This window comes from Lactuca virosa, chromosome 8 (assembly GCF_052849685.1).
Source record: "Lactuca virosa cultivar CGN04683 chromosome 8, Lactuca_virosa_CGN04683_v6, whole genome shotgun sequence".
Lineage (NCBI taxonomy): Eukaryota > Viridiplantae > Streptophyta > Magnoliopsida > Asterales > Asteraceae > Lactuca > Lactuca virosa.
Genome location: NC_136433.1, coordinates 128,593,052 through 128,619,958, shown reverse-complemented (window position 1 = coordinate 128,619,958; position 26,907 = coordinate 128,593,052). Strand labels below are relative to the sequence as shown.

Genomic DNA, 26,907 nt, shown 5'->3' with positions numbered 1-26,907 from the left:
CTAAATCGAAAGCTCTATTTCTTGGGGATTTCTGACGCTCCGAAGTTTCACTACCAACCCTTAGGAAGTACTAGAACAAGGCCTAGGGACCTTGAGGGTTTGAGAGAGATTGGAATGAAGATGTGTGAAGAAATGGATGAAATATGTGTTATATTTATAGGCTGCCAGGAAGACAGTATGCCGGGCATACTCCAAATTACGATGGGCGTAATGGGGCCAGGTGTCAACATTTGGTGGTAAGCCGTGGGGAGTCGGCATCTAATTCGAGTGATGTTGGGCCCAGACAGGACTCGATTGATGTATTCAATTTGAAGTCTTATGTCGTCATCACAAATCAAGAAACCGATGAAGAAAATTTGGACAATAAGATTGATTCTAATCAATGTCTCATGTCTGTATGAAAGATTGCCGTATGAGTTATATGGAAGCTCATGTAGGGATTCATATAGTCATGTTCTATTTTTTTTTAATAATGTAATGTTTTTAATGTTCTAAACAATGTGTTTTTATCTATATGTTCAATATTTGTAAGTATTAATGAAATGAATGTGTTTGCGGATTCATATTAATGAAATGAATCCAATATAAACTTGGCCCAAGGACGGTTGCTGTGACAGCATGAGGATTCAAAATTTTTCTTTAAAAACCATGAAAACGAAAACCTACAAGGCGGGAAACCGATAATAATCTCAAAAAGTAAGCCCAAATTCAAAATTCATCGGATCATTTTAATTGGTGGATCCACTTCACACGGATCGGCGATGAATAAACGAAGACCGTTAGATTAAATACCAATCCAGCGGCCAAAAACAAGCCCAGTTCGCGGTCCTGATCCTCCCCAAATAATCCTCGCTATATAAACAACTCATCGGTGGCGAATGTTATCATCATTCACTTGTTTTCATACCCATAAATCACTTGTCTTCTAAGCCAAAAAGAGAAATGGAAACCACCGGAAAAGCGAAGAAGGGTGCCGGAGGAAGGAAGGGCGGTGGCCCAAGGAAGAAGTCGGTTACTCGATCCGTCAAAGCTGGTCTCCAGTTTCCCGTTGGTAGAATTGGGCGTTACCTTAAGGTCGGACGCTATGCTAAACGTGTTGGAACCGGTGCTCCGGTCTACCTCGCCGCTGTTCTTGAATACCTTGCCGCTGAAGTAAGTTTGCTTCTTTATTATCTCTATCAATTCATTCATGTAGTTAATTATAGATTCGATCACTTCAAGGAAACAAAAATGATTTTAGGGTTTCAATGTTCAAAATTGCAAATTGGGGGTCTATATTTATTTTCAGAAATAATGTTGCATAGCAATAAAAATGAAAAGTAGAGTTATCGTTTGATTGATTTAAGGAATTAGACCCAGTTCTATAACATTATATCTAAAATCTGGCTCTCAATTGAAATCTCCTGTTCAATGCTATAGATCATACCTTCCATATCTAATCATGTTCCTTGTTCTATTATAGGTGTTGGAGCTGGCTGGAAATGCTGCAAGGGACAACAAGAAGACCAGAATCATCCCAAGGCACGTCCTTCTGGCCATCAGGAACGACGATGAACTTGGAAAACTGTTGGGCGGAGTTACCATTGCTCATGGTGGCGTTCTTCCCAACATCCACGCTGTTCTATTGCCCAAGAAGTCTGCTACAACAGAGCCTAAATCTCCATCGAAGGCTGCAAAGTCACCAAAGAAAGCAGCCAAAACTCCAAAGAAAGCTGAATAGGCTACCGTAGTTTGGTTGTTGTTCATCTGTGTGTATTTGTCGTTAAATTACATATGGAGTTTAGTGTTCTAACCATTGCGTTTGTTTAGACTATCGATCGTATGTTACCACCTCTCTGTTTATCAATGGAAGAAACCACTTGTTTCTAGTTTTATGTTTCTTTGTTTATTTCCGTTAAGCTTTTTCTTTCTTTCATTAATGTATAACACAAATTTGTCAAAGTCACATAAATTATATAAACATCAATAACTTTAATGAGCTGAATCAAGTAAACAGACGTCCAGGCTCTTCTACTCATTCTCACAAATCATTAAATGCACTTTTTGGATAATTGTTCCATGTTCCTTTATTTGACGTAATTTATGATGTTTATTTTGTTGTTACAGTTGGTTTATATCCTATTTATACCATGACTGGTTGTAGTGTTCTTTGCGATATGTGTTGCATATGTCTCATTATTTGGATTTTTTGTGGTGTATGTTAACTTATTAAATATTGAGTGTGGTTATTATGATATTATAGTTAATATGAACTACCAATAGTCTCAACATCAACCAAAAGGAACTGCTTTCTTCCTTTCATGAATATTTGTTAACTAAATTAGTCGAATATTCTTAATACAAGATACTTTTGTCGAAATCAAATGAAAATTTCACCATGTCTTCAGGTGAAGTTGCTGTGCAATGTTTTGTTTTACATGGAAGGGTTTATTCTTCTAGGTTTACAAGTAAGTCTTGAACACTTTGTTCTCAAGTTTTTTGTTGAGGGGGAAGGGATTAGGAAAGAAACACACATGTTAAGGAAGAAAGAAATAAGCACAAAGTGTATCCGCTCACATTTGCACGGATTTTAAAGGAAAAGAAACAGAAGACTCCTTTTTACCCTTGGCCTTCTATGCTGACACTTTGAGGGGTAAAAAAGTCAGTTGATAGTGATTCCTTTGCAATCCCTTTCTATTCCTCTCTATTCCCTTTAATTTTATGCAAGTTTCATGCTTTTAGTATGCAATGTATGGATGATTTAATTGGTACATGTAGGGGACTTATTATGATTTGAATTATTTGGTTAAAAAATTATATAATGATTTTTTTTTTTTTTATAAGTTTAAAGTTTATAATCTTTCCCAATAACAAATCATATTGTACAGACGAAACCCAAACGAACAAAATTTGACCATTTTATTGCTTCATCATTTTGTATTGAAAAAACCCATATAACATTTTCAAATTGATTCACCATCATTTTGTATCTATAAAACCTGCATAACAAATTTGACTTGAATTAATTATATTTTATCTTTACCCAAGAAACCGACCCATATAACTATAACATCATTTATTTTAATTCGAAAGGGTAATGCTTTTGATCAAACGAGTCTATATAAAACCGAATACCTTAAACAACAGAAAATGGAACAAATATACATATCTTTCAGATTTACTAAAATTCAGATTATAACAGGTATACAACTGGTAATTATAGAACAACAATGATCATCAGAAGTAACATTTCACATAATCATTTGTATAATAATTATCTAAGAGTGTCATTATCATCTTGGGGCGTTTGAGTCTTGGCAACCTCAACAAAAATCAATCCACCATTCACAATCTGCACATTAAGTATGAAAAACTTAGTTCAAGAACCCAATTGTATTACCACAATTTCAAATCTATTTTGCATGTTTCTTCAATTGATATTTTAGAAAATATATAGTGAAATTGGCCATCTAAAACAAGAAAGATGGAAATACTGATGAAGTGTCACCTTTAAAGATAGAATCAAAATAGTCAAATTACCTTCCCATTCATGGCTTTCATTGCATTTTGGGCATCAACATCTGATTCAAATGTAACAAAACCGAACCCTTTAGGCCTCTGAGTTCTTGAATCCAAAACAAGTCTAGCTGCAACATTGATTCAATAAAATTCAAACAATCTTTATATAAAAATGACTTTGAATTACCAAAAAGAATAACTAAAATTAACATTTACCTTCAGTGATTGCACCAAAAGGTGAAAACAACCTCTTCAAGTCCTTATGTGTAGTGTAAAATGACAATCCTACATATCAATAACATAATCTTTAATTTACTCAAAGAGAAAAGGGGAAAAATAGTGTCTGGAAAATGGAGGAGAGATTACTGCTCACGAATAGCTGGGATCCAAGAAGTCTCTTTGCCATTGTGTAAGTTTGCCACAAAATGGTTATCTGTAGAATATAAAAAATACTAGGCATCAATGTTAAATATAGCTTTTGTACAATTTATGCATGATTTGAAAAGGTAGCTTATCAAAATTTGAGCACGTTCTTTATTGTAATCCAAATCTCCAACAAGTTTATTGTTGGCATCAATATCAGATTTACACGCTGTTGATTGAAAATTAACAATGTGTAAAACAATTTCATGAATGTGAATCATTTGAGACATTTTATCAAACACCTTGCCTGCATACTGAAAATTGATCAAGTATTAAACTTACAATTACACATTTAAGTATATGTGTATTTCAATTTCGGACTTGAAAATGAATAGAAAATACTAAATTAAAAACAAAACATAACATCCATCTATGACTAAAAATTCGGATTATGTGAGACACGGACAATATGAATTTCTACTAGGTGAAAGATACCAGAATATAACAGGCGTTCAGGAAGGTGCAATCGATATCGAGGGGATGAAAGGCGAAAGCGAAGCTGAATTGCCCAAGTGATGCGCTGCTGCCTGCTGTCCTGGCTGAGAAGTGAATGAAAGAAACGCCGAGCCGATTGGTAAACAGCTGAAGGTTTTTTCATACAAAATAGTGAAATAATACTGTTTTTGAAAAATACCATATATACTTTTTTTTTCTATAAAAAAACCTTTATTTTCAATGATTATTTTTTTAGAAGCAGGATAAAAAGGAAAAAAACCAACTAGCAAAAAGCTATATCCAAGATTACAAAGAGTTTAGTGAGTTTTTACCCAATTAAACCTAGGGGTGTGTATGGACCGGTTTGGTTCGGTTATTGGTTAAAACCGAACCAATACCATTATGATTGGTTAATGTATTTTGGTAGTCATTGGGTATGGTTAATATTAGTTATGATTAATGGTTTTTATCGGTTAACGGTTTTGGTTAATGATTAATAATAGTTAACAAAAATGTTCAAAATATTATAAATGACCAAAGTATATTGGCTTAAAAAATGAAAATAGAATACCAAAAAGTCCCTGATGCCAATGTTTGTAACCTAGCTTATAGTAATAGAATAAAATGTGTACCTTTAATACTTATAGTGAGATAACACAGTCACATTCAAAATAAAAAACATTCAATAAAAATATAAAACATTAAAAAATTGACATTAATAATTTCATATATTGATAATTGATATTAATATTAAAATAAAGTCAAACATTCATACACGTTCAATACGATTAAATCAAAAAACTATAAAATAAAAGAGCCAAACATTCATATTATGTGTTATTGGATAAAAAAAAAGACAATCACTCATATGCATTCAATGTGATTAAGTCAAAAATAGTAAATAAAAAAAGCCAAAAAATTCAAAAAACTACATTCTTAATATATCACAGAGTCAAGAAGAACCAAAAACTTAACTTACCTAGAAGACTTGATCATAAAGTCAAAAACTCCTTCGAATAGGACTATAAAGTGAAAACAATCTTTGATTAGGATTAACCGTGTGAGAAGCATTCGATTACGATTATGAGTGTGAAGATTAAACTAATTGTGAATAATGTTTACAAATTGTAGAATTAGCCGATTAGGAATTACAACATTAATCAATAATCTAATTCAATGCATGATTGGAAGATTGTGTATGTCTGCGTGATCAGCTTTTGATGGTTTGATTACTCGTTCGTCTCCTAATAAGTGAGGATCAATGAATTATATTTTTAATATTTTAATGGATCTTAAATAAGTTTGACTATATTATATTATATATAATCTATAATTTTTATATATTAAAATATAAAGTTAGCGGTTCGGTTAATAATGGTTCGGTTAACCTATAAAACCATAACCGAACCGTTAGTTATCGGTTAACAAAAATTAGAAACCGAACCAACAGTTTTTAAAATGGTTCGGTTATATCGGTTAATTTGATTTTGGTTCGGTTTTTCGATTATTATGCTCACCCCTAATTAAACCTATCAATAATATCACTTTGTTTCGTGTTACCACCTAAAAATTTGGGAAATTTATCATTTCTAAATTTCTAAATATACCAAATGCTATTACACACAATCACATCCACCAAACTTTTCTTTTTTGAAAAAACACAAATGGAACCTACTTGAGAAATAGAGATATCCCCTTTTGTTAATTGCATTCCAAGTTCGCACAACTACCTCTTATTAATGTTGTTTTATTTTATGAAGAAAAAAATCAGATGCTTACTTTCTAATAGAATTCTTTTTCTATAGTACTGATATTTGTAAAAAAAATAAAGAAATACCAACCCTTACGTTAAATACAAGAAATAATATGTTTTGTCAAGCCTTTTATTAGACTTATGTCGAGTTCTAAGTCTTGAAAAAACATGGCACTAACCTTTATTGTTTAATTTTCATGTGTGCCGTGTCGATCGGGTAATAAAAAAAGTTGAAATATCTTATTCAAGCTCGCTTATTATGTGTATAGTTAGCGGGTTTAGGGTTTAGACTTTGTAAATATGTATGTGTTGGTGATTTTTAGGAAGTAAAACGGATAACTAGCAAAACTAAAAGCACACAAAGACATAATATTTACGTGGTTCGGTTAAGGTGACCTACGTCTACGGACAGGAAGTGGAGTATTCTTTATTTAGAGTTCTCAAACAAAGATTACAAGTACAATTTTCACAGAGATTCACACAACACTCTAGAATTCAAGATACAAAATGACTCAACATGCATCCCTATTTATACTTGAGAGATTAGACCTAAAACCCTAATGGGCCAAGCCTATTGGCCCATAGGCCCATGAATGGTGTCAACCAATCACAATCCGCCATGCAACAACTTCCATAACATTCATCCTTGCATGAGCATCATCAACACACATGATGGAGTATCATGATCCATAGTGGCACATCATGATGCAAGAGTGGCATATCAAGATCATCATGTCATATCAACTATCATGGTGTCACATCAAGCAATAATCCTTGAGCATCTTTGTAACATCCCAAATATCAAGATAAAATTTTTTATTTTCAAAATCAACCCATAAACCATAGATGTTTACAAAACTTAGTTTCCAAAAGTCAAAAACACAAATCAGAGTATCCCAAAATCAAATCTCATAAAAACTGGAGGATGTGCACGATCACGCCTTTGCTTTGCCCCGATCATCTGAAGTACCTGAAACATAACACATAAACAATAAGCCAAAGTTTAGTGAGTTCCCCCAAAGTACCACGCACAACCAAAAAAATATACATATTGCATGCTGGGTCCACAACCTCCTAGTCAGATTACCCTGGCCCACAACCTCTCTGTTGGATTGCGACACATATTGCATACTGGGTCCACAACCTCCCGATTGGATTACCCTGACCCACAACCTCCCGGTTGGATTGCCCCGGGTTTGTTGGATTACAACACAAAGCACTACAACCTCAGCCCAACCACAGTACCACACTATGTCGACATATGCAACAGATAAACATATAACCAGCAAAAAGATAATCATATAGATCTAGCAGATTAATATAACATAGAAACATCATATATTCCAGGATACATAACCTAGTGGGCCGGCATTGGTGCCTTTGACCCACCATTACAGTGATGAAAACTCACCTCATAGTCTAACAAAATAGCTGAACAACACACTGCTCCGAATACCAACTCTACATGTCACCTATACAACAAATAGTGACCAAATCTCAAACCACAATTCAAAATACCCAAAATGCTCTTAAGTCAAACTTTTTCAAAGGTAAAAGTCAACAAGTCAAAAAGTCAAATGAAGGTCAAACTGACTGAGTACGCTAAGCGTACTCAACAACTACGCCCAACGTAGCTCGTCCTTGACCAAAACACGGGACCTTAACCTGGTACGCGCATCGTACCTCTTGGTACAACCAACGTACTACGTTTGGAACCACATCTTCTCATTAAGTGCTTAATCCTTAAGGACTTCCCATCCAAACTCAGATCTAGACCCAAAACATCGACTAAAGTCATAAAGTTTCCACCTTTATGACTTTCTAAGGCTAGAAAAGGTCCAAAAGCTAAAACCCTAACTTATTAATCCATTAAGACATCATAACTCTTGCATGGAAGGGATATAAGGACCAAGATCGCATTTTTATGGTTCCTAACACCTAAAAACATTTGAAAGGACAACTCTTCTGGTTTGAGTAGTCCATACTTATGAACACCAAGCATTTGGGATAAAAAAGAATACAGAATCAAGGCTAATAAGATCTAAGCAAATAACTCATCAAGATATGAACTTTATACCTCCAAAGGATGCTTAGGGTGAGATATTTCTAGATCTAAATGATCTTGAGCTCCCAAGGTGAATCCACTTCTTTCTCCCTCCTTCAAGAACACCAAAATACACACTAAGGCTCCAAGATGCTCACAAAATGGGTTAGGGTTTGTAAGGTACGGAGTGAGAATGGAGGTTGATGAGGGAAGGAGTCTTGGGGAGTTAATGATGCTTAAATAATGCTCAAACCCTAAAAATTAGGGGTTGCATCGCTGCCATGTATGCCCATCGTACAAAAGAGTATACCCACCGTACGCGAGAACCACGTGTTTGTCATATAAGTGACCAAGGGACCAATTTTGCAAACAAATTACATAATAAGGGTAGAAATGGAAAAAAACCCGGAAATCGAGGTGTTACACTCTTCAAATTGTGAGCTTCCTTGAACAATTTTGAGTGTCATAAGGGACTTCATAGCATACAGATCATCAAGGGATACCTCGGCATATCAAGGAACCAATTGGCACATCCTTGCATCAAGATGGCGCATCAGGCATAAGGATGACACATCTTGATCAAGGGATGACACATCCTCTCTAAGGTTGGAATATCAACACATCCACTCCAAAATGGCACATCCACTTCATTGGTGCAGGGTCCCACATATCTGAGTGGACATATTTCATGATTTCCAGTAGTTTCTCCACCAAGCAGTCCTTGTTTACTTAGAACTGACAAGCCCATCTCTCTCATATGCCCCAACTTACGATGCCACAACTTTGTCTTGTCATCACCTTCATTCAAGGATCTTGAGATAACCACCATTCGCATAACCGTACTGCCTTCTAGGATATAAATCCCTCCATGATTCATCTTCCCTTTCATTACAACTAGAGAACCTTTTGTGACTTTTACCCAATCACCTTCATTAACGTACCTCATCCCAATATTAGCCAATGTGCCAAGAGAAATTAAATTCTTCCAATGTTCTGGAGCGTATCAACAATCTAACTTCCTGACCATGACGTCGTGCATATTGATCTGCACCGTGCCACTACCCTTGATACTGCTCAACCAATCATCACCCATCTTGACTGTGTGTGACAACCTGGAACTTCTATCTTGAACATCTAGTCACTTCAATCAATGATAAACTCGTTTCTGTAGCCTCTTAGCGTTGTTTAAGGGTTCGTTCAAGTGTTCTAAGCTTAAGTACAACCAAGGTTGAGGTTAGGGATGAGTTGCCAAGTCACAAAGTAGCAAAATCGGGCCATACACTCTCTTAGGAGGAGTGTACGGCCGTACACATGGGTGTGCGGCTGCACACCCCACCCCATGGCAGCACACTCAAGGTGGTGGGTCACCCACGACAAGATGCAGCCGTTAGACATTCCTGTGTGGAAATGGGAGGATATCACTATGGATTTCATCACTAAGCTTCCCATGACCGCACGTGGAGTTGATTCGATTTGGGTCATAGTGGATCGGCTGACCAAGAGCGCGCATTTCATACCGATTCAGGAGAGCACATCGGCCGAAAAGTTAGCCGATATTTATGTGCGCGAGGTAGTGGCACGGCACGGAGTGCCTGTATCAGTAGTATCAGATCGAGACGTCCGGTTCACTTCCAGGTTTTGGAAGCGGTTTCATGACGAGATGGGGACTCGTCTTCACTTCAACACCGCTTTCCACCCTCAGACGGACGGGCAGAGCGAGAGGACGATTCAGACTCTCGAGGACATGCTGCGGGCATGTGTTCTAAATTTTGGTGGTAGTTAGGATACGTATCTTCCATTAGCGGAATTTTCGTATAACAACAGTTACCACGCCAATATTGATAGCCCTCCTTTCGAGATGCTTTATGGGAGGAAGTGTAGGACCCCGATTTGTTGGGGTGAGGTCGGTCAGAGGGTCATCGGGAGCACTGAGGTGGTGCTCAAGACCACAGAGTTGATCCAGCAGGTCCGTAGCAGACTGCAGACTGCGCAGAGTCGACAGAAGAGTTACGCCGACAGGAGGCATTCGGACTTGGAGTTTCAGGTGGGTGATATGGTCCTCCTGAAAGTGTCACCCTGGAAGGGTGTTATCAGATTTCGAAAAAGGGGCAAACTGGGCCCCAGATTCATCGGTCCGTTTAGGGTTTTGGCCCGGGTGGGTCGGGTTGCTTATCGGTTAGATCTTCCAGCAGAGCTCAGCCAGATCCACAGCACGTTCCATGTTTCTCAGTTGCGGATGTGCTTAGTGGATGATTCAGCAGTGGTACCCCTGGAGGACATTCAGGTTGACGATAGCCTGAACTATATCGAGAGACCAGTGCCGATTCTAGATCGCAAGGTGAAAAAGCTGAGGAACAAGTCAGTAGAGTTAGTTAAGGTGCAGTGGCAGCACCGCAAGGGTTCGGAGTGGACGTGGGAGCCCGAGGAAGAGATGAGGGAGCACTACCCGGAGTTGTTTTCAGATTCAGCAGACTTCGAGGACAAAGTCTAAGACAAGTGGGGGAGAATTGTAATGCCCCATTCCTGGTACGAAAGTAATTCTCTAAATGTTCATTTTATAAGAGCTACTCGACGAGTTGGTAGCCCTAACTCGTCGAGTAGGTGCGAGCTGGACCGCGGGGTTTAAGTGGACTACTCGACGAGTCGGAAATGGACTCGGCGAGTAGGTCCATCAGGAGGAAACCCTAATCCTTAGGGTTTGCACCCTATTTAAGCATCATTATGAGTCCTCACCCCAGCCTCCACACCTCCACGGTCCATTCTCGAAACCCTTGCAACCGTTGAGTGTCTTAAAACCTTTCTTGCCATTTTTGTGTGATTTGAAGTTAGGAGAAGGAAGAGATCTATTGGTGATTCAAGAAGAGGCAGATGATCCATAGTTTTAGTTGCATTTCAGAGCTCTTGAAGGTATAAAGTTTGTACCTTGACTTATTTTCACTTAGATCTTCTTGAAAGCTTGTTGTTGCCACTTTTGGGGTCCTTTCCAAGATAATTTCGGGTAGAGAGCTTTTGGGTCTATAAGGACTTTAGATCTAGGCACTCTTGAGCTCCAGAAGCTCAAAGTTACCACCTTTATTAAGCCAAGATCCCATTCTATGCCCTAGACTCTCATTTTTAGCTTGTTTTGGGTGATTTAGCTTCATTGCATCATGCATGCACGTAAAGTTAGCAACTTTACGTGTTATTCTAGCCTAAGGAGTCTAGATCTATGAATTGGAGGTAGTGGAATCACCTAGGAACAACTGTATAGTCTGAACATGCAATGGACTCGTTGAATCGTTCTTGGGACTCGACGAGTCGGATCGATGTCCCCAAACCCTTCTTCGATTATGAGTGATACCACTGTGTTAAGGAGATGACTCAACGAGTTGGACAGGAGTGAGACTCGGAAACAAAGGAGCTCGACGAGTCCAAGGTGGGACTCGACGAGTAGAATCGAAATGTCCCGATGTTATGACCGTTTGAACTCGACGAGTCGGTAGAGGGACTCGGCGAGTTGGGTTGACTGAGAGTTGACTTTGACCTTAGCGTTGACTCTGGTCAGAAGGGTAAAATGGTCATTTTACCCTGAGAGTAGTTATCAGTATTTGATTTAGTGTTTATGGGATTTGTAGCCGGGGAGTTCCGGAGCAGCAGTCAGACAGTTTCAGATTTAGCATCTCAGCAGCCAGCGTTTCGAGGTGAGTTTCCTTCCAGTAGGAACGGGTCTACGGCCACAATGCCGGCCCATTTAGTTAGCAGTAGTTCCGGACTTCGGTTCGATGCAGTAGTTCAGTGTGCTCGATGTCTTTGTGAATCAAGCATGTCTTTGTGTTATGTGTTTCAGACTTCGGTCTGATGCAGTATGCAGTATATGTGTTTATGTTAGTAGTTATGATTATGCTATGCTATGTTCAGTCAGTTCCGGACTTCGGTCTGATGCAGAGGGCAAGGCCCTGGTTAGTTCTAGACTTCGGTCCGATGCAGTTTCCGGACTTCGGTCCGATGCAGAGGGCAAGGCCCTGGTTAGTTCCAGATTTCAGTCCGATGCAGCTTCCGGACTTCGGTCCGATGTAGTGGGCAAGGCCCAGTAGTTTCTTTATATGTTATTGTATGGTATGTGTAGTTTGGGGGAGCTCAGTAAGCTTCGTGCTTACAGTTTCAGTTTTGGTTTCAGGTACTTCAGCTAGCAAAGGGAAGGGCTCGGGATGATGGCATGGCACACACCACAGTTTTAGCCTGGGAGTTAGACTCTGATATTTTGATATGATCTTGACACTAGTTTCGATTTGATAAATTTATTATGATACTTTGAGACACATGATCCATGGATTTATCTTTTAATATTTGATATTATGGTTTAGTAAAGTTTTCAAACAAAAACTTTTGGGTTGTATGTTTGGGATGTTTCACCCTCACTCAACCACATTTGGCCTTAACACTTAGTAAAAGTGTTGCCAAGTCCCTAGAGTGGTTTCCTATCATTTCTAGTCGTGAAATACCCTAAATTGAATCATGTATGTGTTATTACATGATAATTAGGATCCAATTGTGTTTGAGGCTTCATTTGACACTCAACATCTCGTATCGATCCTTCATTCAAACCTTTCATTCGAGGTGAGTTCATACCCTACGCTTTTACGATTTTTAATGTTTTCAGGGGGGAATACAAGCCAAACACAAAGTATTTTATTAAGTGTTAAACTTATTAATACAGTTCAACGATTTCCACGGCTAAAAAAATATTTAGATATTTTATCCCTTTTGGTACTATGTTAAGTATAAGGGACGCTTTTATTTTTGAAAACATAAGTTCATAGTTTTCAAGAATGATTTTTACAAAGTATTTCCGTATCAATTCAATTAAACTATAATGGGTATAGTTTGGGAGAATCCAATGTACCGATTTTACCAATTCAGATTTCATTTATGAGTGAATATATATAAACTATGACAGATTTAGGTTACGGTATAAATTTTCTCAGGAGTATAATATCTAATAATTATTTAAGCATAATTATTACTTTATAACGCATCCAATGGACTCTAACTCAAGAAAACACTCTAGAATTATATGTAAACTAGGTTATACAGGATTGTGAGGCTCTACTTCAAAACTGTACCCTTAGGTGTACTTAATTAAATCCTATCCTAGTATAACCAGAGTCTCCTAGAGGGAGAGCGTGAGATTTGTGAATAGATCTATTCGGGATTGACAATCCCACACTTGAACTGCTAGCTACAGTTAGGCGGGCACGCCTGGGGTGATAAATGTCATTTAACCAACACCTGAAGAACGTTGTAAAGATCTCTATGTCATATCAAGTATGGTTATACGACTCACAATAAGTATAAACTAATCAATTGTTTACGGGATTTCGCTTTTCAATTGGTTTTATTTATGTAATAAGACTAATATACATCACTGGGGGTAACCAGGGTTTTCAAAAGGATCAATGCTATATCAATATAAGTATGGTAGATACTTGTACTCTCTGATTTAGAACGGGTAATTCAATAACTTGTATATAGGGGAAATGTAGGATTTCCCAGGGTAAACATCAGTATTTTATAAACAGGTGGTTTAGTAATCAACTAACAAATACTCATATTTCTTCCATAACTTCTGGGTTTATGCATTCGGGTTATGTGTGAAGAATACCCGACAGACTGTGAAATGTGTGGTTTCCGCCTCATTCCCTGTTCCTTGTTTTGTTGTGGGTTTAGGGCAGATCCACACAATTGACTGTCTATTCGGTATTGGTTTATGTGTGACTAGCGTGAACAAGGAAGTTATAGAAGAAATGGGCTTAATCATGCTTTTCATAAGAAAATATGGGATTTTATTGGATATCAAGGAATCATTTTACTTAAGGTTCACTCATTTATTACACCGAATAGCATAAGGTTTTCTGTGAAAGATATCGCACTTTTCAAAAGAACCGAGAACAGTCTTTCTAAAACAAAATGCTTATGAACTCACCAGCTTTATGTTGATACTCTTTCAAAACTGCTTGTATTCTCAGGGCTCTAGTAGACAGGTACACCCCCGACGCTTTTGAGAAGACAGTCTAGTACCGTATTGCGACCCCTGTCGTCTTCTGTATCTACTTTAATGTTTGAAATGTGTAAAACACTTATGTAAAACTTATACTTATTAATGCAATGGTTGGCTGTACTTTGATTACTATAATGCATATGTTGTGATACTTACGTGACGTCATCTGCCCCCGAACATTTCCGTCGTTCCGGTTTTGGGGTGTGACACTGTGCCATCCAACTCTTTGAAGGAGTCGAACTAGTAACAATTATATGTCATGTGATAGGATGCTACAGAATCAAGGACCCAACCACCAGCAGAACTTGATGTACTTACATTTAGTACCTCGCCATCGTCCCCTTCATCAGAGCTTTCATGAACCACAACAACAATGTTATTGTTGCTTGATTCACTCTTGAACTTATTCTTCAAATGTGGACAATTTCACTTGAAGTGCCCCGTTTCCTTGCCGTTATAACATTTGGAATTTGATGAACTTTTAGACTTCGATTTTGAACATAATCTCCCCCTGTTTCCCCCTTTCCTCTATTTTATCCTTCCTCTTCATGCAAGAAATCCGAAACTAGACACCTCCTCCCCAACTGAAACTTTTCTTTTCAGGTACTTGGGGACATCCAAGATTCCTTCACATCATTCACAATGATCTTTATCCTACCATAGATCATGGTATCAACAAAATTCTCATATGAGTTCGTAAGAGAATATAAGAGAACATAAGAGAATGAGCGCCTGATCTTCATCTTCAATCCTCACATCAACCCCTTGTAGATCCAAGATGATGCGGTTGAAGTCACCCAAATGATATTTCACTTGGGTACTTTCAGATATTCTGAGAGTGTACAACCTTTGCTTCTGATACAACCTGTTCATCACAGAGTTGTTCTGGTACTTGTCACAGAGTTTCTCCTAGAGCCCAAAAGCAGCTGTTTGAGCCACGACCTCCCTCATTACTTCATCTGTCAAACTCAACAGAATAGCACTATGTGCCGTCGTCAGACTTTCCACATTATTTTCAGCCTCCATGTCCTTTGGCAAATTTGCCTCTCCTTCCAGTGTCGCTGCACATCCTTGTTGAACTAGAAGATTCCACATCTTCACCTTCCACAAAGTGAATTCATTTGAACCATTGAACTTCTCCAAATAAAACTTGTGAGATGCCATCTTCAATCAACAGAAACACAAACCGCAACTCTAGTACCAGTTGTTACGAAGTAAAAGGGATAACTAGCAAAACCAAAAGCACACAAGACATAGTATTTGCGTGGTTCGGTCAAGGTGACCTACATCCACATGCAAGAGGGGAATATTCTTTATTTATAGCTCTCAAACAGAGGTTACAAGTATAATTTTCACAGAGATTCGCCTAACACTCTAGACTTCAAGATAAAAAATGACTCAGCATGCATCCCTATTTATACTTGAGGGATTAGACCTAAAACCCTAATAGGCCAAGCCCATTGGACCATAGGCCCATGCATGGTGTCAACCAATCACAATCTGCCATGCAGCAACTTCTGGAACATTCATCCTTCCATGAGCACCAACAACACACATGATGGAGCATCATGATCCATAGTGGCACATCATGATGCAAGAGTGGCACATCAAGATCACCATGGCATATCACTCATAATGGTGGCACATCAAGAAATAATCCTTCAGCATCTTCAACTTCTGCGCTTCCTTGAACAATCTTGAGCATCATAGGGGACTTCATAGCAAAGACTCATCAAGGGATACCTTGGCATATCAAGGAATCAAGTAGTGCATCCTTGCATCAAGATGACGCATCATGCATAAGGATGAAGCATCTTGATCAAGGGATGACACATTCTCTCTAAGGTTTCCATATCTAGACATCCACTCCATAATGGTGCATTCACCTCATGAATGATATATCCTGTCACTTGGGAGCATATCATGTCACTTGATGGCATATCATATCAATTGGTGGCATATCCTGTCACTTGATGGCATATCATGTCACCTGGTGGCATATCAAGTCACTTTGTGTCATATCAAGTCACTTCTTGGCATATCAAGTTCTAATAGTGGCGTACCTTGACTTCTAAATGGCACATTCAAGCCTAGGATGGTGCTTCATGATCACAAATGGTGCATCCCTGAACCAGGATGCTCCATTCCACTTCCAGGTGCTCCATATCCCCTTTTAGAAGATCCATTCCTTTGTCACATGCTCCATGAACCCCAAGCGCTCCATTGAGTTCCAAGTGCTCCAAATGCTCCATGTGAATGCTACAAATGCTCGACTCACATTTAACAATGATTTTAGTGTCATTCATATTTTAATGTAGTCACAATTATATTTGATACAAGTCGATTACTTTTAGTTATACTATGAGACAGAAGGTGTAGATTAAACACTCGGATAAAATACGAGAACTTGAGAACACAGGGTCCAGAGGCAACACCCTTGGTGGGGTTCCAAGGGGCATTGCCCCTGGCAGGATCTAGGAGTAGAGCCCGAAAAATAATCCATATATGAAAAGTTGGCTCGGTCGAATTTTCTAGCCAAAAAACCCAATGTTTATGTCGATTAAAAGATGTGTCGTTTCACCCTTAAAAACCGTTGTCTTCTACATATAAAAAAAGACTTTGAATGTTGCAGAATGGTTGGAACATATGAGAAAACTACTTTTTCTCTATGTGATCATTGTCTTAACATAACACAAAACAAAAAAGATATTCTATGTTTTGAAATTTGAATTAAGCATGGAAATTCATGTCGTTTTTTTGAAATATCTCAAACCAGGATTTCGTGATACCCCAAAAAAATTGGGTCGAAATTAGAAATTTTGAAAAGTGTTTCTCAGACAGACATGATTATTGAATTATTCAAGTGTTTATATTAATATTCGAAACCCAAAATCTAACATGTTTCACACCGAGTTGAAACTATAAACGAGTTGAAAAAGTTTGACACGAACGTTACTCGTTTACTTTCGTGTTTAGCCGTGTTAACTCATTACTTAGATGAGTTTAAATCTCTAACCTAAACTTGTTTTTTTTTCAGGTTAGCAAGTAACATTGTTTTTTATATAAAAGCAATTCAAACAAACTTTAGACTTAAATAAAAACAAAAAAGGTCTTCAAATGATCAATATTAAATGTGAATGTGGAGCATAGATAGTGTTAACAAGTTCTCGACTTGATTTAATGACACAAATTATAGAGCGACAATTGTCAATTTGGTGTTTCTAAAGCCGCCTCCGATAATCAACTTAAATGTTAAGACAAAAGTTAACAATGCTTTTCGCTCTCAACTATTTTCTTTTATTCTAAGGTATTTCTAGAGGCTTCTTTTGAACACTGAAGACTAAAGAAGTTTCTCAGCTTTTTACAGATGTGGTCATCCAAGAGAGGGCTCTAAGGCCTTCCGGTATGGGGCCTCACCCTACGTGGAAACGAAAACTATGCGTGAACACCGATCCAAAGATGGTTGGGTGTCTTGTGGCGTGGTACCGGCTAAAGACGAAGATGGGCAATGTGATTGATTCGTGGCTTTTTTGACCGTTTTTTATTTTGCGAACGTTGGAAAAAATTAAAAAAATGTTTAAAACGTAACCAATATAGATACAAACACGAACACATATTTTAAACAAACAAACACACTTTCAAACACAATATGAATAATTTTGTGGGTTCAATTTCTTCTTCTTCGTCATCTGATGATGATGACTTAGATGATGAGTTGGTGTTGCACACATTGTTGTCCGCGACATGCGACTTAGTGCGACAAAGAGGCGATAGTTCAAATGTCGAGAAGAAGCATAGAATTTCGATCAACTGGGATCGTATTGTGGCACGCGAACTTTTTGTATGTTATTACTTTGCCCCTGATAGTTTATACGACCTATCAAAATTTGAAGATCATTTTTGTATTAGTAGAAATTTATTTTTACATATAGCTAGAGATTTGAAAAACATTATGAGTTTTTCCAATTAAGATGAGATGTTAGAGGTAAACGTGGTTTTAGTACCATACAAAAATACCGAACAACTCTTAGACAATTGGCATACAGTATAGCCGTAGACGCATCCATATGAGTATTTGAAAATGTATGAGAGGACGGGTCGAGAATGTGTCTATCTTTTTTGTGAGTATGTTATAGAGCTTTACGGTGACATATATTTGCGGCATACGACTAGGAGTGATGACGAACAATTGTATGCCGCACATGAAGCTAAACATGGTTTTACATGAATGCTTGGTAGCCTTGATTGTACACACTGGAAGTGGGAAAATTGTCCCAATGCATGGCAAGGTTAATTCACGTGAGGTGATCATGGTGTGCCGACGTTATACTAGAGACAATTGTTTCACAGGACCTATGGTTTTGGCATGTATTCTTTGGTATGGCAGGGTCAAACAACGACCTGAATGTGTTTGGAGCGTCTCTGCTATTTAATGACATTTTGCAGGGTAAAGCACCAAACATGTCATACCATGTGAATAGACATCAATATAATTATGGGTATTACCTTGGTGATAGGATATATCCAGAGTAGGCTATGTTTGTCAAGTCATAATCATATTTGGCCGATGTAAAACGAATTTTGTTCAAGTTATCACAAGAATTGACAATGAAGGATGTGGAACGGGCTTTTAGGGTCCTCAAACAAAAGTGACACATAATCAAACATCCAACACGAGCATGGGATAGGGCAAAATTGACGAAGGTGTTGACAACTTTTGTTATTTTACATAACATGATAATAGAAGAAGATGATGGGGCAGTTTGTATGTATAGTCCAAACGACATACTTCATCCACCAGTAGTAATACAAGTCGGCAGCCCGACATACTTCACAAGACTATTGAAAATGCAAAGCAGTGAAACACATTATAATCTATGCCACGATTTGACTGAACACATATGGAAAAGGCAATTCAAAGGGTAAACTGAAAATGACAAGGAGGAGGATGAGGACTCTGACGATGAAAACACGGTCGATGACGACGAGGAGGATGAGAACAACAACGACTGCGAGTAGTATTTTCTATGTTTTTTTTATTAATTTATGTTTTAAATTTTTATGTTTTTTTAAGTAATTTAGTATTTAAATTTGTTTTTTTAATTAATGTAAAATATTTATTTATGTTTTAAATTATATTTTTTATTTAGTCTAATGTAACAATTTCGAATGGCTAATGGTTTGGTAGTAAAATTGTAGTGGAACCGACGTGACGCTGAATTAACAACATTTTGCTAATGGGATGGTGGTTACCATACCCCTTATCCTAAGACTATCCCCATTAGCTATACAATCCAACCCAAATTTTTTATTAAAAATATATTTTTTTTTTCCATTTATTCGGTCCAAATCCAACAAAATTTTCACCCCCATTAGCAACCAAACTATTTATTATAAATAAAGAATTAACATGAAATATGAATTATACCGATATTATACTTTATTTAAATAGTACTTTTTTTGTTTACAAAATTTAGTATTTTCTATTAATTTTATTGAGATAATATTTGATGTCAAATTACAAATCAACTAAAACATAAGATATGACATAAAAGAAAAAGAAAAGAAATTGAATGAACATATGTGTGAGTTGGGTTGTGGTGGTGGCTAGTTCACCATTAATCATTAATTTTTATTTTTTTTATTTTAAAAAATAACAAGCAGCTCACTTAAAACCCGCAATGGGTAGCGTTAACGCCTCTTTTGTATTTTTTTTTGGGGGAAATTGAGTAATCTAACCTTTATAACCGACCACTTTAACAAAAAAAACCAACATTTTTTTTGGTAAAATAACCACTTGCTCCGGAGCATAGCATTCCAGAGTTGTGGTCTCCGTTCCGGAGTACCTATTATGGAGCTCCGACTTCGGATGATAACCTCAGTTTTTTTCGTCACCTATATATATATATATATATATATATATATATATATATATATGTGTGTGTGTGTGTGTGTGTGTGTGTGTGTGTGTGTGTGTGTGTGTGTGTGTGTGTGTGTGTGCGCGCGCGCGCTTAGAACCTTACCTTCAACCAAGTAATTCGTAATTATCTCTTATAAAATTGCTTCAAAATGAGTTTCTTAGAGAGTCAGCACGAAGAAAGTTTTAACAACTTGTCTGTTTACCTTCACAACCTTAGCGAACTAACCCGCATACTTACACCTACATCAGAATTGATTTGATGGATCGTTTCGAAGTTCTTTTGTGGCTATTGGATGGGTGATATATTTCTTTTTTGAACTTTTCTATTGTTTCTTTAAAATTGGTAATTTTTCTACATCTAAATTAATTCGTTTTTGTACCCAAAAAAATACAGCTCCATGCATTCATAGGATGCTTCTTGCTTGTGATCTTCATAGGTGGTGTCCCTCTTAAAGGGGACTACCTAAAAACAATGTTTGTAGCGGTTGCTATCAACGGGAATAACCATACCCTCTCTATAGCATTTGGTATGGCCATTGAAAATAATCTCTACTGTGTACCTGTTCTTATGAGGTTAAGAGAAGCTCTGAGTCAGGGTAGGGAAGTATCGTTCATAACAAATATGGACGATGTTGTTAGTTCTTGCATAGAGCATGTATTCCCTGATTCTTATCATGGGTATACTTCTAAAAGTGTGTTCAAGTATATGTGCACAAGAGGCGTCTCTAGCAAAACATTACAACCTTTGTTTTGGATGGCATCCAACTCATATACTGTGTCTCATTTTTAAGAAAACTTTCGTCGGCTGATCCCTGATGCTCGTTAAGTGTTTGCCAACATCGGTAATGCTAAATGGGCAAGTGCCTATTTCCCTAACATCCGTTGGAATGTAGTCAACATTGATGTTCCCCAAAAAAAATTGTGTTATCGGTAAATCAACACAATGTACCAATAATAATGCTTACCGAGGCAATTCGTGACTACATTTAACAGACTTTCAATGAACGCACATTAATGGTAGGTAAAATATCGGGTGAAATATTAAATTTATTTAATTACTCGTACAAGAACCTTATTTGATCGTATTTACTTTTCAGAGAGTTTGACTACCATACTCACCCCATATGTTAAAATGATGCTTCATAAAAGGATGCAAAAGTCTGTTCGGTGACAAGCAACAAAGATTATGTCTCCCTCCCATCCGACATTTATCGAGTTTGTTAAAAAAACTTGTGTTGTTGATCTGAACCTTCATACATGTTCATGTGGGAAATGATGCAGTCTGGGTATAGCGTGCAGTCATGCTATTGCGACATCACGTCATTCGAACATCCATGAATAACCTGATATGGTTAAGATATATTACCGGGCTAATGTGTTTCAGACTACCTACCAGACACAAACCGTGCCCCTTCTTCCCCCTCCATCAGAATGGGAAATATCAGACCCTTTGATTGCAGTTATAATTGCTAATGTAATTGCAATTAATTATGTTTGTAATTGATTTGCAGTGTGTAATGAAAAATATTATTATTGCCCTAATATTTGTTACATGTTACAAATATAGAAAAAAAACATAATTTACAAGTACCATAGTAATACTAACAAACAAGCAAACATTACATATTATAAAGATTAATAAGCGCTACAAAAGAGAAACTCAGTTGATGAACATAAGTTTACAACTTCTACACAACGATTCCAAAAAAGAAAATTCAATTACAAATTAACGCTATCTTCAAGTGCATATTTTGGGTTTCAAGTTTTTTCTTCGATCGAAATAAGTTATTGATTATTAACGAACTATTCTCTTTTGCTTTGTCAACCCAATAGATAAATTGAGACTGTGGTCCATGAAAATTTAAGATGAAACAGATGACCATGAAAATTTAAGATGAAACACATGACGTATGTGTAAAACTTCATGATTGATCGTATGAGTTACTGTTACATTGAAGAAAGCTATTATATCTACATGATGACTAACTGTGGTAAAGGAAATTAACTAACAAGCTAACAAAAATCTAACTTGTATCTAAATAAATCATGTGATAAATATCAACATCCTTTCTTTACGTTACGTTGAACTTTGATGAATATCATCAATGTTTAACTTGGATAGTTGGATTATAAGACCATCAATGTTTAACTTGGATAGTTGGATTATAAGACCATGGAACAGAGGATTACATAATTCTTTCGTAAACACGTATGCAAGTTCTTGCTTTGTGGAAATGGGCTTTGGTTTGAAGGTTCAAAGCTCTAACAATGGTGAAATTTGATTTTGAGAATCCACGCATGAAATCGACATTAGTTTTGACTTAGCTCACCATTGTTTCATAACTACACTTAAGAATCTAATTTTAGGATTTCAAGTTTGACTTAGGGTATCAATTGTGATTAAAACTCTACTCATAACTTTACTTTTGATCTATTGAAACTCATAGAATTGTCACAAACACAATTCACTTTACTTTTGATCTATTGAAACTTAGTTATGCTTTTGTTGCTCAAATCATTGGATCATCACACTTCAAGTGGTAGGTTAAAAGATTGGAAACTTAAAAATAATGAAATTACTTAAACAAAAAATAGATAAATGGATTAGATCTTACTAAAATTGAAATAAAATAAATCAGTTCTTCTACTTTAAGACGTAGAATTTGTCGTGGATGCAGTAGTCATCATCACGTTTTTTACAAATAACACTTCATCGTTTCAAATTAAACACATGAATAATGTCTTTAAACAAATAGAAAAATCAATTGCTTGAAATTAGGACAAAATCGTTTAGACGTTTATACGATACGAAAAAAACACTGCATACAGATTTAAAATTTTCAGAATTCAAAGTATAAAGAAACGATATGGAGATTCATAACATCAATCACTATCCGTTACAAAAGTCAAATGAAGACAGTTTAAAAACATAAATCCTACGTAATCATCACGAGATATGACGATCTAACCCTAGCCTAAAACACCAAATCATTGATACAAACGATTAACAAAGACTACCAATCACTCAAGAGCTTGTGAATTTGGTCACGGCCTTAGTGCCCTCAGACACCGCATGTTTGGCCAATTCACCGGGAAGTACAAGTCTTACAGCAGTTTGGATCTCTCTGGATGTGATCGTAGGCTTCTTGTTGTACCTTGCGAGCTTGGAACTCTCCTGCGCCAATTTCTCGAAAATATCGTTGATGAAACTGTTCATGATTCCCATCGCTTTGCTGGAGATACCGATGTCGGGGTGAACCTGCTTCAAAACCTTGAAGATGTAGATCTTGTACGTCTCAACGCTCTTCTTGTTTCTCTTCCTCTTCTTGTCTCCGGCCGCAGCGCCGGCCTCCTTGGGCAGTTTCTTTCCGGCCTTTGGCTTCTTCTCTGCCGGTGCTTTCTCAGCGGCGGGGGTTTTCTTCTCCTCCGCTGGCTTCTTCTCGGCGGGCTTCTTCTCTGCCTTTGGCGCCATGGAAATTAAAATTCCGGGAAGGATTTAAAATCGAGTTTTTAGGGTTTGAAAGTTGGGAGAAAATGAGAAATGCTGTGGATTGTTGCGGAGAGATTCAAGTTTCGGAGAGATATTATATAGGAAAGGTGAGTGGCTTCTTATTGGTTGGATAACTTTCACACGGATTAGCGACGTGGCGAAAAATACGCTCGTTAGATGAGTCCTATGAACTGCAAAACTAATGGATGGCCGTGATTAAAATTTATCTTTTGGGGATCTGAAATAAGGCGGTCTTTCCATTTTTTATGTTTAATTTAAATTCACTCCGCTTCTTTTCAACTTGATATGGAAATGTATTTTTAAGAAAGAAATAAGTCGGTCTATCTTTGATTTTATGTTTTTAAGAAAGAATTAAACCGGTTATCCTTTCCTTAGTTTAAGACCGGATTCACATGAATGTTCTTCCAATTTATTCAAACTCAGACTCTAAAACCAACTTGTAACATCCATAAAAATCATGTCAATTTAAAACTTTTTCAACCATTCAAAAATCATTAATTTATTACAAAAATGTTTTCAATATAGTTTCATGTCAGAGTATCCCAGAAATCAAAATCATAAAATATGAGGAGGTGCACGATCACGTCTCCGTCTTCCCGCGATCGTCTGAAGTACCTGAAACAAAATCAACAACTGTAAGTCTGAAGCTTAGTGAGTTTCCCCAAAATACTAACGTCATACAAACCATAACAATATCATACAAACAACATGCATATATAGAGTCTACAGTACGACTAGTCCGTCCTCACCGAGCCTTCAGTCTACCTGGTCCACTCTCAGAGTCTTCAGTATGATTGGACCACCCGCCTTCAGTCTATCTGGCCCACTCTCAGAACCTGCAGCATGTCTGGTCCGCCTTTTCGGGCCTTCAGCCTGTCTGGATTGTTCTCCGGGCTTTCGGTCTGACTAGTACGCCCTACCGGGTTTGCAGTCTATCCGGGCCGCCCTAGATATGTTGGCCTAGAGCACAAAGCAGGACCGCCTCAACCCACCCCCAATCATACAATCAACACATAAATATCATATGCTAGCTAGCATGTACACGTAGTCATACAGATCTAACGGATCACTAATCATAGCATCATACTATATACCAGGATACCGATCTAACATATCACTAACATAGCATCATCCTATAACCAGGATATAGATCTCACAGATCCCTAACATAACATCATCCTATAACTAGGATACATATCTAACAGATCACTAACATAACATCATCCTATAACCAGGATACAATCCAAAAAGGATCGGCCTTGGTGCCTTAGACCCTGTTGATATAGTGAGAAGAACTCACCTCGCGAGTAGCACTCGATGATAATGTCAAAATCCTAAACACGTCTCCAAGCTCAAACACCTACAATCATCATAGGACCAATTCTATCAAGACCCAATTTACCAAAGTACCCTCAGAAGTCAAACTTGGTCAACCCTTGGTCAAAGTCAAAGTCAACGATCAAGGTCAGCCGTCTATATTGACCCAACTCGTCGAGTTTATCTACCGACTCGTCGAGTTCCATCAGAACTCAGAGACCGAAAACTCGAGTCAACTCGCCGAGTTACCAAACAACTCGTCGAGTCCATGTAGTGTCTAGAGGGTTCGGGAAAACCCTAACCAACTCATCGAGTTGGCTATACAACTCGTCGAGTTCCTTCAACCCTTTTCTCATTCAGATGCTTTTAAGCGAAACCAAGGCTCCAAACTGTAGATCTAGCCTCCTATGGTGCAGATACCACGTAAAGTTGCTAACTTTACGTGCATGCAAGGCTTCAAGAGGCTAAATCCGGCGACACCCGAAGGTCACCCGCAACCCCCATCGGTCTTCACTTGCGTTGGCAGCATCGGCGGCGGTATCAGACTCGACGGAGGGGGATAGAGAGGCTGAGATGATGGCGGCCGGAGGGGAAGAGAGAGTGGGGTGTCGGCTGAAGTGAGTGTCCGATTTTATTAGGGTTTCGGGAATGAAAGGGTTATAAACCCCGTCCATATTCAACCCTTTTGCCATAAATACGCTTCCAGTCCCTCCTTCCCTAATTCATTCAAATTAAGCCCCAAATTTTCAATCTAAACCCTCCCTTCTGAAAATCATTACATATCAAGTCCAAAAAATGTTACTAATCAGCCCCTCCCCTACAAAACCTTTTCATCTTGGGTCCAAAATTTACATTTTAACCCCCATTTCCAGATTTTAATACATTCGAGTCCCGATAACAACCACTCATATCAACTTACTATCACTTAAAAGCTAAATTAAAATAATATAAAATACATCTCGGGGTTTCACGGCCATTATTATTTATATTATTCGTTTATTTATTTTATTAAATAAACAGGGTGTTACAACTCTCGCCCACTTAAATTAGATTTCGTCCTCGAAATCATTCCTTATCTTTCCTTACACACCCAACCACTCTAGTCGCATGGTCACCATCCTGGGCACACCCTAGCCTTCCCAGTGTAGCCGTGACCAACCCTCGCAGGTTTCTAAAACCTGGAAATAAACGAATCCCTTGCAATATGATCACATGTACTCAATCCGAAATCTGAAGTCTTGAGATGGAATTCATTGCACTTAATTCCCAATTGGCTACTCAACTGCTAATAATCTGGGATCCCCACCCGATAATAGAATCACAAATCCCACACTGCTACCTGTAATTCTCTTCTTGATAAGAGATTAGGTACTCATTCAAAAGAAATTCATCTTGATAACCAATTCCTAGTGATATAATGAACAACGGGATGTAAACTGGGAGATGAACCCTTTTTGGATCAACATGCCAATGTTTCCTTTAGTTCCCGAACCACATACCTAAAATAACCGGCTCGTAAGCACGAACACTCATACCTGGTTCAATCAGCCTCGGGTTGGAATACCAGGCATGCCTACGACGGGTCCAGTCATCCTCGGGATGGAATACCCTCGATCTGAATACCACTATATACGAAACTCGAGTTTAACTCACAACTTGAAGTTCAGGGACCTACCCTTGTATTTCGTACTAAATCTTTTGATTCCTCGCAGCCGATTACGGCTCGCTCAAACCTCAACAATGTGTCCATTCCGAAAGTGCTCCAACATATGAATGAACTACTAAGATCACTAGGCCCACAGCCTATGACTGGAATACCCCCACGAGGTCCTCGGCATAGGTCTGGATTGCCTCTGAGCCCACAACATGAGTCTGGTATGCCCCACCTAGCCCTCAGCTCATGACTGGAATGTTCCTGATAACGATCAACCTTATCCAAAAGAAAAGGCCTGACCAACATCCTTTACAA

General features: G+C 37.8%; 3 protein-coding genes across 3 annotated transcripts; 1 reads left to right on the top strand and 2 right to left on the bottom strand.

Annotated features, from left to right (window-relative positions):
• The first annotated feature begins 873 nt into the window (after positions 1–873).
• LOC145129858 (histone H2A-like) lies at positions 874–1,874 on the top strand. Its single transcript, XM_079064675.1, has 2 exons — positions 874–1,152; positions 1,463–1,874. Exons 1-2 carry the CDS (start codon positions 943–945, stop codon positions 1,718–1,720), a joined length of 468 nt encoding a protein of 155 aa, XP_078920801.1. The 5' UTR covers positions 874–942; the 3' UTR covers positions 1,721–1,874.
• A 1,256-nt stretch (positions 1,875–3,130) lies between these two features.
• LOC145133834 (small RNA-binding protein 11, chloroplastic-like) lies at positions 3,131–4,520 on the bottom strand. The gene is made up of 5 exons (XM_079068797.1): positions 4,357–4,520; positions 3,865–3,931; positions 3,715–3,783; positions 3,520–3,626; positions 3,131–3,331 (listed from the first exon to the last, which is right to left on the bottom strand). The coding sequence occupies exons 2-5, from the start codon at positions 3,902–3,904 to the stop codon at positions 3,254–3,256; spliced, it is 294 nt and encodes a 97-aa protein (XP_078924923.1). The 5' UTR covers positions 3,905–3,931; positions 4,357–4,520; the 3' UTR covers positions 3,131–3,253.
• Positions 4,521–22,965: 18,445 nt separating this feature from the next.
• On the bottom strand, positions 22,966–23,673 carry LOC145133134 (putative histone H2B.1). Its single transcript, XM_079068067.1, has one exon. The coding sequence runs from the start codon at positions 23,580–23,582 to the stop codon at positions 23,136–23,138; it is 447 nt and encodes a 148-aa protein (XP_078924193.1). The 5' UTR covers positions 23,583–23,673; the 3' UTR covers positions 22,966–23,135.
• Positions 23,674–26,907: the final 3,234 nt, after the last annotated feature.

What these genes read in the sequence shown, in the direction of transcription:
- LOC145129858 (XM_079064675.1), top strand. Translation starts at nt 943, where the DNA reads ATGGAAACCACCGGAAAAGCGAAGAAGGGTGCCGGAGGAAGGAAGGGC. An exon ending in TTGAATACCTTGCCGCTGAA is followed by an intron (nt 1,153 to 1,462) that starts GTAAGTTTGCTT and finishes GTTCTATTATAG; the next exon opens with GTGTTGGAGCTGGCTGGAAA.
- LOC145133834 (XM_079068797.1), bottom strand. Translation starts at nt 3,904, where the DNA reads ATGGCAAAGAGACTTCTTGGATCCCAGCTATTCGTGAGCA. An exon ending in TTTTGGTGCAATCACTGAAG is followed by an intron (nt 3,627 to 3,714) that starts GTAAATGTTAAT and finishes TCAATGTTGCAG; the next exon opens with CTAGACTTGTTTTGGATTCA. An exon ending in TGAAAGCCATGAATGGGAAG is followed by an intron (nt 3,332 to 3,519) that starts GTAATTTGACTA and finishes CTTAATGTGCAG; the next exon opens with ATTGTGAATGGTGGATTGAT.
- LOC145133134 (XM_079068067.1), bottom strand. Translation starts at nt 23,582, where the DNA reads ATGGCGCCAAAGGCAGAGAAGAAGCCCGCCGAGAAGAAGCCAGCGGAG.